Raw genomic sequence first — 10,369 nt, 5'->3', positions numbered from 1 at the left:
TGGCAGAAAGGGGCCTTCTCGTCCGTCGGTCTAAAACGCGTTGAAAAGGCCCAACTCCTTGCTCCCGGGCGCCCTCCTGTGGCCGCACTTGGGCATATTCCCCTATTTATCCACTTGGCATTCAGTGCACTGTCTCCAACTCAAGGGGTTAGTTAGCTACGCAACAGGCCAGATAAAAATGCAAAACATTTATTGGAGTGTTGTACAAAAAGTTTCCAGTCAAAAAAAACATAAAGAGTATATTACAAATAATTGAAAAAGACAGACATTTGGCATGCATATTCACCATAAAGCCAGAAGACCTTGAAATGGGAAGTCTAGGCCGCCTGCCTTGAAAAGGCAGCTGCCCTTCCAGAAACAGAAGGAGTCTAAAACTCACTGCTACAAAAATAGAGTTCTACTAAAGAAATGGTTTGGTAAAAAGGCAAAGCTCAGCCCCTCACTTTCGTGTCCCAGGCAGTGCTTATTGCTTGCAAACGTAGTGTCACTCAGGGAGGGAGGAGAAGGGGGCATCTGGCCACAAGGGCTGAGGCCATGGTCACTTCTTTTGAGCAGGGGCTGCCCAATGTGGCTGGTCTGAGGCCTTCTTGTAGCAGGATCTTCATGGCAGTGAAAATGCTCGCAAGGCCCCACCACTGCGTGGCAAGAGAGGGGTCTCCCATGTGCCCCCGACCAGACTCTCTGCTCTCACAAATTTGTTCTCTAAACTATAGCACTTCAAAGTGACATTAACACTTCTCAATAATCACAGGTAAATACAGGATTAGATTTGAAATAGAGTTCCAAGCATAAAGCTAGGTCATATTTCAAGAGCAAAGGAGATTCTGCCCCCCGGGACCCAACAAAACCTCTGCCATGAATCCCACCTTCTGCTCTGGGGGCTGCCCTGGCAGAGTTTGGGGGAACCCAGCATGAGAAGTGCAGGCGACCAAGTCAAAAGCCTCCTGTCTGCAGCAAGGGAGGGAGAACTGTGGAGAAGCCTCTGGCCAGGCCAGGAGGGGGGTCTGCAGACAAGGCCACCCACCCATTTTGCCCGCAGGCCCATCCTGGCCTCACTCTCTGGCACTTTCAGAGTCAAAAATGTGGCCATTAGCCCACCCAAGAAACTCTGCAGCCAGGCCCAGCGAGGGAAGGGGAAAGGGCTCCTGCAAAGACCCCTGGGGACCTTGAGCCCTGGCTCAGCTTCCGCAAAGGGGACCGTTCCCAGAACTCTCTAACCTTTTGGCGAAGGGCTCAGGCCCCTTATTCCAGTAGTACATCTGCACACAAGGGAACATTCACAGTTTCCATCTTCACAGGAGTGTGGGGAACGGGGGAGCCTTCTTGAAATAACACCCCCCACCCCAAAACCCTTGGGAGCAGCTGTTTTCAGAGAGACAGGCAAGGCAGCCTTTGTGACCAATGCAGCTCTGAAGAACAACTTAAGTAGGATCCACAAGTGTTCAGGCATCTAGTGACCTTAGGAAGAAACTGGGGAGGGAGGAAAGACGACACAGTGACCCTCTTTCTGGAGGCTTCTAAACAAGGGGCTCAATCCAAATTGTCCTCTTAAAATCTAGAACACATTTACATTATTAATTTGGCATGGGCAATAAACAGACCATAGGGTCTTGCAATGTGTGCGGCCTCCTAGCGCCTTTGAATTCACTCCTTTGCCACAGAAAGTGAGAGGCATCCCTGCATGCAGGATCTTCCGCCAGCTGTTTTGCCTTTTCCCAAATGTTTCTCCTGCAGTCAGTTTGGACCCAGGCATCTCCTGGCTTGGCAGCCAAGGGCTAGTCTGGTTTTTACAGGAGCTCTGTGCACAGCTTAAGACATCGAGCTTTTCTTTTTTAAAAAATAAAGGCTCCTGTGTAAAGCGGGGCAATGCCAGAGGAGCCTCATCTGAACCTCAACCACAAAAGCGACCACAAAATCTGAAATCTGAGTCTGAAAATGCATTTCCAGTGGGAGCACCTCAGCTGGGCCCAAATCCACGCAGCAGGGGTCTCCGCCGCAGGTGTTTCCTCCAACTCTGGGGTCTTTTTAGAGCCAAAGTCCAGGAAGTTGAAAGGCCGAAAGCGTCTTGGTTGCTCACACCAGTCCGTCTCTGGGATATTTCCAATACCTTCATTCAGTTAACCAAATTAGCGCATGAAGTCTCCTGTTGTGGAAAAAGCTCATGCTGATGGCTTTGCACAGAGCAGAGCAGCTGGGCCTCTCACCAGAGTGCTCCCAGGCTCTTTACGGCGTTCTGTCTCTGCTCCAGGCAGCCTCCAAAGATTGGAGGCTTTTAGACGAAGGCTGGTGGCTCTGGGGTTAGAAGCAGGACAGCAGGGGATTTCCTGCATTTCTGAAGTGGGGAGGTTGGGGTCGATAACCTCCGAGGCCCTTCCAACTCTATGATCCTATGACTTTTAGTGTCCTCTTGGGCAAGGTCCAGATGTGTGAAACCAAAGACCTTGATGGGAACACAGACAGTCCCACCAGGCCTCCTGTTTGGGAAGGTCAAAAGCACCCCTTCAGCACCCTCCTTCTGGCTCCGGAAACGAGTCACGACCCCCAAGGAGGAAGTTTGGGGGGGAGCCAAACCCTTGGGAAGCAGAGGCAGTTCTAGCTGTTCAGAGGACAGAGTTCCACTTTAAAAAATCAGAAGAGAAAGGGTGACAAAGAAATCATATGAGATTTATAAAAATAGTTTTCATTGGCTCTGGGCAAAATAAAACCTAGAAAAAAAGAAAGAGCAAGAAGAGCAGAAGGAGAAGTGTGGCTGGGAGCCCTCCTTCTTTCACATGATGGCACACCCTCTGGACGTGGTCCTGGGATCCCCCTGAAGGAAAAGGACAACGGGACGGTCGTGAGAAACAGCTGCCCGCCCATCCACACCAGCCCCAGAGGCCAACCGTGCAACTGAACAGCCTTATACGCCCGCAAGGAAGGGCACAGGCCTCGCAGGAGTTGGCGCCTCCTGTTTGGTTCTCTAAACATCCGGTTGCCCCTGCCTCCTCCCTCAGCACCTTCCACAACTCCTGCTTTTTCCACAGCAGTTGCAATGGGCTGCACCCCTTTGAGAGACCCCTCTTCAGTGGAGCACATCTGTCAGGGTGGCCCTCCTCTCCCGTTTACCTGCTGATGGAAGAGGTCTTCCTCACCAAACTCTGCCTCCTCTTCTTCCTCATTCACCTGCGGCCCAGTGGACTGGGTCAGGGTTCTGACTGCAACTTCCTAGGAAGAAACCTGTAGATCAGAAGCTTCCTGGGAGTTTTGTTTTCCTTTGCAACTTATGGACACCCTCCCAGATCCTCGAAAGGGCTTCTTTCAGCAGGCAAACCTTCGCGGCTCAGACCAGAGGGAACCCATTTCACACTGGACACCCCCCTCCCACCAAAAGCATCTCTCTGACCACTTTCCTCTTCCAACAGCCCTGTGCATCAATGAGGCAACGCACAGCAAGCCAAGGCTAAAATTATCTCGGGCAAGATCGGAATCAAGAGATGGGCATCTTTGTCAAGAAAACAATCACATCAGCTAAGGATTATGAAAGAGAAATAATGGAACACTGATTTTTCCAACAACTTTGTTTCTCGCCAAATCTTTTGCAAGACAAATAGATTTTTCTTGCACCGAGATCCAAGTTACAGCTAGTCCAGATGAAACATCTGGACTAACCCTAAATCCCAAATGTTTACCAAAGCTCAGCTCAGCATTATCCCTGATGCTGGGCTGGATGGACACTTCCTGAGAATTCCTTCCGAACACTGTATTTCTCCATTTGGAGATGGATCAGGAGCATCTTTTCAACAATACCATGTTTATGTTTTAAGATCTTGAATTGCTGAACTGTTATCTGTTCTTCTGTTTTATACTCTTTTTTTGAGCACTAGGTTCTGTATAATAACGGATGCCCTGTGTTTTAAGGGTCTGTGACTGCAGAGCACGTACCTCCATACTTGCCTACCCCTCTTGCGGGCAACAAAGCCACCACTGCCACCAGCCTGAAATTATCCCTGGGACACTGGGGCTGGACTGACCCCTCTTTTTCCTCCAGACGGAGACAGACCCCCCCACTGCCAGTCTGAGCCCCCCTGCCCTCCGCGGCCTGCTTGCCTCCCTCCTCTGCAAAGACACACACCTCTCCATCCGAGTTCACCAGGTACGTTCGGATGTTGGTTCCAGTGCCCCAAGTGCTCTGGTTTTTCCACACCAGGACCGACGGTGGACTGTGCGCCACACCGGCATCGGCAGCCCAGATCTAGCAAACAGGAAAGAAAGATGGGCTGTCACCAAGCAGCAGCAGCTCCTCAAGCAAACAGGACTGGAGCTCATTCCCTGCAGCACTTGGTGGGGGGCCGCTCAGGATTCCCATTGGGAACAGGTGCCATTGACTACCATTGAGGGAGGATAGATCCAAAGGAGTGCAGGGGCCAAGCAGGAATGTCCCCCAAGGGGCAGCCTCTGGGTCAGGAAAGGCACCGGCAAAGGGCTGGCAATTACCAAACAGCCAGAAGGCTGGCTAAGCATTTTGGCCCCTGCGCTAAGCAACACTTGTCCTCACGTCTCCTCCGTTGTGAACAGAGCCAGAACCCACAGATGGAGGGAGACATCTGACACTCTCAAAGACCAAGGATCCACTTACTGTGACTGTCTGTCCAGCCCGGAGGACATACTTGGGGGTAAATTTGTAGGCAATCTCCTCCTCCTCTCCAGTCTTCCTCTTCAGCCTCCAGTTCCCAAGAGACTGGTCCTGCACAGGAAGGAACAAGGGAGCTGCTGGTGCTGCTGTTTTAGGCTCCAGAGAACCAGGACAGGACGCAACCCAGCCTGGAAACAGTCAGCCCCCACCGGACCTGCTCGCTCCCCTCCTCCTTCTTCTGCAACCAGCCAGGCCCACCTACCTTGTCTGAGTGGTTCTTCAGCTGGACGTACTTCCCTTCGGGGTCTATGTCCTCGATGCTCACGCTGCCCTTGGCCGAGGCCTGCTGACTCATGTGGACAAGGCTGCTGCTGGCAATGCTGCTGCTAGCAATGCTGCTGCCGCTGCTCCCGGTGCCAATCCCACTGGAAAGGCTGCCAGAGAGCTCCTCGGCCTCCAGGCGCTTCCGCTTCCCCCGGGATGAGCGAGTGGCTGACGCACTGCTGGAGGAGGTGGCCCGGGAGACTGTGATGCGGGACGGAGGGCTGGGAGACAGCTTCAGCCTGGCAAGAGAGGCAGTTGATGAGTAGGTGATGCTGGCCCAGAGGGGAGGATGGTGGCCCAAGCAGGCACCGCAAGGATTACAAGAGAACCACAGTAGGCCTCCCTGAGCCCCATGCAGTTGGCTTCCTTGCTGCACCCACAGCTGACCTGTTTTTTGACTCAGAGGTGCATGACTTGCAGGATCTCACCCAAACCCTAACCGGAACCAGCCCTATTTTTGCAGGGAGTTGCATCATGTCTGGCTCTTCTGTTTGACTGTATAAATGGGGTGCAGGAAGAAACCACAGAACTTTCAGACTGTAGTAGATGAGGATGTGGTGGGGACAGATTAGACAAGGAGGGACCAAGGACAGCCACTTCCAATGGTGGGGGCCTCCTACCTCTCCTCTTCCCCTTCCAGGAGCTTCCGGTAAGCGCTGATCTCCATGTCGAGAGCCAGCTTGACATCCAGCAGCTCCTGGTACTCCATCAGCTGCTGCTGCATCTGATCTCGCATCTCAGTCATCTCCTTTTCCTTGGCATCCAGCATCTTTCGGAATTTCTCACGCTCACCAGCCATCAGCTCCTCCAGCTCCCGGATCCGTTCTTCTGCAGCATTTGCCTATGGAGCAGGGAGACAAGAGAGACATGCTGACCTGAAGCCAAGAGAGCAAGTGGCCTGGAGACTGGTGGGAGAATGGCCATGAAAGGAAGAGGCAGGGGCTAAAGTGCCAGATCTCTTTAGGGCAGGAGGCAAACTGATGGGAGACGGCACAGGATTCTTTTCAGAAGCTAAGGATTCACTGCAACAGATGTTCTCTGTGGCAGGAACAGCACATTAACAATAAAGACCAACTCAAAAAATATTTCTACTCTTTATGACCCAAGCTGTGGAAACTTCACCAAAATGTCCCTTGATTCCTCTTGAGGAAAGAGGTGACAAAGTTCTCTTTTCCATGGCTGAGGCATTCTGAGCTCCACAACAATTCCTTTGGCTTGACCAGGGAACCAGGACCCCATTCTACCTCAGTCTTACACACACACACACACACACACACACACAGAGCCCATGTGAGTCGCCCTGATCCCCAGCTCCGGCATGCACCATAGTTTGGGTCATACTGTTATTTTTCCAGCTCAGTGTCAAGAGGAGAGCCTCCCTCTCCCTGCCCCTATACATCTCAAGGGCCTCCAAAGCCATGGCTGGCCTTGTGGACAAACTGGGATTTATAGGGCATGGGGGAGTCACAGCATGGGCTGCTCTGAGGAGATAAGTAGCAGGTGGCTTCCCCCAAATTCTGCAGAGCTGTTAACAGACCAGCAGAGCAACCTCTCACCACCTGCCCTCTCAGCTAGACTCCTCAGTGTAAATCTGGGCTGGGGTGAAGACAGAAAAGAAGACAGAGTGGTGGCAGAAGCACTAGCAGCAGAGGCCAGTATTGTCTCACCTGCTTTTGTAGCCCAGAGAGCTGGTAGCTGAGCGACTCAATCCTCACACGGGCCTCCTTCAGCTCCTCCCGAGCAGCACTCGCAGCTTTGTCGTTTTGGTCAGAACAGAGCTTTGCATTCTCCAACTGGAAGGGAAGAAGGAGGAGGAGATGGCGGGGCAGCACTAGGAGCCCAGGTGGCTCTGGCTGCAAAAGGCTTCCTGCACAGGCCTTCCTTCCGGAAGACCTACAACCCACCAGAGCCTCAGAGTCACACCACTTCCAAGAGTCAAAGGGAAGAAATCTACCTGCCACAACCATCTCAAAGGCTGGGATCCCAAGAGAACATCAGGGAAGCAGCCTCTGGAGTAAATGTGGGGCCCCACGATCCATTTCCCCCAAATGACAGTCACGGCTGCATGAACCCATCCTCTTCCTCCGCCCTGAGTTGTCACCTCCATTTTGGGCTTGCAAAGGGCCTTGTGACAAGTCTTGTGTGTGTTCCGGCCCCCTCCACTCCAATGAGACCCCTCTCCCTCCTCACCTTGGCCTGGTAGGTCTGCTCTAGCTCCTGCTTGTAGAGCTGGATCTGCTCCTCATGCTGGCTGCGCAGATCCAGTAGGGCCTGGCTGATTTTGGACTCGTACTCTGTCCGTCGGCTGCTGTCCACCTCCACCAGCTGGCGCTCGTGCCACTTCCGTGTCTCTCTCACCTCCTGTGGGAGCAAAACTGTGCTGGACACTCACCCAAAGGCAACCCCAGGGGAGAGGGACTAGGTTCAAGAGGAAGAGCCCTTGGCCCCTTAAGCACAATGGGGAGAGGAACAGCAACAGGACTGAACCCCAAAATCTCAACCACCCCTTCCTCCAGGAAAGACAAGATTCAGGAAGGTCATGCTGAAGCGAGGCCGAGGGAGTAAAGATGGCTAAAGCAGCCCCCGCCCAGTTTCTCTGCAGCACAGCAGTTCTGTCCCTCTCCCTTGGCAGATTAATATCCCCACGCCAACCCCAAACCCCAGGGGCTCAGCCCACCTCTTCAAAGATGCTCTTCCTGAAGTCAAGCTCCTCCTGCAAGCTCTGGCAGCGATTCTCTAGGTCCACCCTCAGGAGGGTCTCCTTCTCCAGCTGCTTCTTGGCCACAGTGTGGGCATCTTCCGACTGGGGAGAGGAAGAGAGCGTTTGCTGGGAAGCAGCATTAGGTTGGAGAGCCAGGCTCCTACAAACCTTGCTCAGGCTGCCCTGCTCCTTCCCTCACCTCACCCTCCTGCCCCGCATCCAGCTGAGTCCACCTTTCAGGCTACTGGAATCAACAGACTCATCAAGCAAAGAAAAACGAACATACCAGAAACAAAGCACTTCTACCTCACCAACCCCCAACCAGCTGTATTTGTCCACAACTGTGCACTGTGTTCGACCAATCTGGACTGAGGAACGAGGCGACTGATGTGTGCCCTCCTTCTCAAACCCGTTTTAAAACCTCCTTGCTGGCTGCCCTAGGCCTCCCGCTGCCCTCCTGTTCTTTCCAGCACTTGCCTTGGCCAGCTGGGCTCGCAGGTCGGCCACCTCAGCCTCCAGGTTGCGCTTCTCGGTCAGGGTGGTGGTGAGCTCCACTTCACTTCGGTGGAAGAGGACTTCCAGCTCCTTGATACGGCCCTGAGATGTGGACCAGTCGCCATCTTTTTTCTTGTAGCTAACAGAGGGAAGCAAAAGGAAAAGACACCTGAATAGGCTGATCTCCCAGATCAAGGAAAGCTAGAAACTATGGCACTCTGTAGCTCAACTACACATTAACTGTTTACCAATTTCCCAATTTGCTCAACAGCACCCAACAAAAGCACAAAGGCGAATTTAACTGTGAAGCTCTGGTGATCTCTGGATATACTGCAGCCGGCTTCCAGCAGGGGGCAACACCTTCGCACACCAGGCCTAGCCAGCCGTGTGTGGCGCTTACACAAGCCTTATCCTTATTGTCCTTTTACACAACAGGTCTCTCCCCCGGAGCAAAGGCTGTGGGCAGTGGCTCCAAGGTCCCACCACCGGCTGCCCCACTGTGGAGTCAGCAGATGCCAGCCCCACAGGCTCCATGGGTGCTGCAGCCTCACGTTTTTTCTGTGAGGCACCCAATGCTGCTAATGGGGCCAGCAGGGGAAGGGGCTGCCACTCTTCCCAGGGTGGCCTTTCTTAGAAGGACATCCTCCAGTTGCAAGGAAGCGACCAGAGCATGGAAGGACAGACTCAGAGACCAACTGGACACAGGGCCGCTCAAGGGGCAAAGAAAGAGGGCTGAGTGGCTTCTCACTTTGAGTGATCATAAGGAAAAGAAGGAGAGACTGCACTCATTCAGAACTGCCACTCCTCAGGTCCCTGGGCATCTGGCTTTAGGTGGCAGTCCCCGAAAGTGGATTATCCCAGTCTGGTCATGGCACAGTTGAGGCAGTTTCACCCAGCCCCCCTCCCTGCTTATTTGCGCACCAGTCAGTGCAAGGCAGACAAGAAAGGAAGATATTGGTATGCTAAAAATGTGGCGCTCATTCAAAGCTTTCTCTTCAGGAGAGCCAGTGAATGACTTATAGCAAATAAAACCAGATTTGGCCTTAAACCAGGCGGCAAAAAGCCCCAGGGGCTGCCACAACCAGAGAGTCCACTTCTTTAGCACAAGAGGCTCTGGCGACTTTGGCTCAGCCTTCCTCCCTTCATCCGCGCGCGCTGCGTCTTGCTCAGCTCCATGGCAAAATGCCACTGAAGTCCAGGCAATCGAAGAACTGGACCCCAGAGGCTGCAACGTGTGCAAAGGAGCAGCGCGGCCACATCCCCAGACCTCCCAGGGGCTGCGCATGGCTTGAGTGGGAAGAGCCAAGACTGGGGGGCCACCTCCGCTCTCTTCTGTGGGGGGGGGGTGCAATGAGAAACCCCCCTCCGACAGCCCACCTGGCTTTCCTTAGGAGAAGCACCATTCGCTCTGTTTGGTGCCTTCCCTGCCAGGCTGCTCCAGAGGCGGATGCCACCTGAGGCCTGGCCCCCTGCCCTCCTGGCAGCCCCCCTTCACCTCTTGCTGAGCTCCTCGAGCTCCGCGCGCAGCTTCCCGATCTCAATCTGGAGCTTGGCCCGCTCTCTGGCCGTTTCGTCCAGGACCCTCCGGGCGTCCGACAGCTCCGACTCGTAGAGGGCCTTGATGCCAGTCACCTGCCAAGGAAGCAAGGGTCAAGAGTCAAGGGTCGGGCGGGGGCTGCCACTGCCATTCTCCCAGGCCAAGGCCAAGGCCCAGCTCCTGCGGCCGAGAGAGAAGAGGGCCCCGGAGGGATCCCTGGCAGGAGCCTGGCAAGTCCTGGGGGGCTCTGGAGACCAGGGAGGGCATCCAGGCCAGCCAAGGAAAGGCCTGGGCGCAGGGCAGCAGGGCTGGGCTCGCCCCGAAGCGGAGCTCCATCCAGGCCGCCTCCCTAACCCTAACCCTTCCCTGGGGAGGGACGGACCTCCCTGACGACGACCTCTTCCTTCTCGGAGACGCGGAGGAGGAGGCGGTCGTTCTCCAGCTCCAGCGCCCGCACGCGCTCGATGTAGTGGGCCAGGCGGTCGTTCAGCTGCCGCAGCTCCTCCTTCTCCTGCAGCCGCGAGAGGCGCGTCGGGGACAGCGGCGTCGACGGAGCGGAAGGGCCGCCGCTGGCGGCGCGGGGAGTGGACGGCGCCGAGCCCGAGAGCGAGAGCGAGGCGGCGGCCATGGCGGCTCCTCATTCAATCCTCGCGGCGCTGAAAGAGGAGGAGGAGGAGGAGGCGCACAAAATGGCGGCCCC

The 10,369-nt window shown here is 54.6% G+C and overlaps 1 protein-coding gene across 1 annotated transcript; it reads right to left on the bottom strand.

Moving 5' to 3' along the window:
• Positions 1–173: 173 nt before the first annotated feature.
• LOC149308222 (lamin-B2-like) lies at positions 174–10,369 on the bottom strand. Its single transcript, XM_089535356.1, has 12 exons — positions 10,052–10,369; positions 9,628–9,764; positions 8,115–8,271; positions 7,614–7,739; positions 7,127–7,297; positions 6,604–6,729; positions 5,557–5,777; positions 4,875–5,175; positions 4,616–4,723; positions 4,112–4,231; positions 3,106–3,204; positions 174–2,809 (listed from the first exon to the last, which is right to left on the bottom strand). Exons 1-12 carry the CDS (start codon positions 10,295–10,297, stop codon positions 2,768–2,770), a joined length of 1,854 nt encoding a protein of 617 aa, XP_089391482.1. The 5' UTR covers positions 10,298–10,369; the 3' UTR covers positions 174–2,767.

This window comes from Sceloporus occidentalis, unplaced genomic scaffold (genome assembly GCF_023333645.1).
Source record: "Sceloporus occidentalis isolate IW3139 unplaced genomic scaffold, rSceOcc1.0.p SCAF_8, whole genome shotgun sequence".
Taxonomy (NCBI): Eukaryota; Metazoa; Chordata; class Lepidosauria; order Squamata; family Phrynosomatidae; genus Sceloporus; species Sceloporus occidentalis.
Note: the sequence above shows the minus strand (reverse complement) of the source record. Positions and strands in the feature narration are given on the sequence as shown.

Coding starts and splice junctions, on each gene's coding strand:
- LOC149308222 (XM_089535356.1), bottom strand. CDS start 10,297: ATGGCCGCCGCCTCGCTCTCGCTCTCGGGCTCGGCGCCGTCCACTCCC. Junction 6,730..7,126: donor AGCAGACCTACCAGGCCAAG/GTGAGGAGGGAG, acceptor CTTCCCTTCCAG/TTGGAGAATGCAAAGCTCTG. Junction 2,810..3,105: donor AAGACCTCTTCCATCAGCAG/GTAAACGGGAGA, acceptor CTTTTCCTTCAG/GGGGATCCCAGGACCACGTC.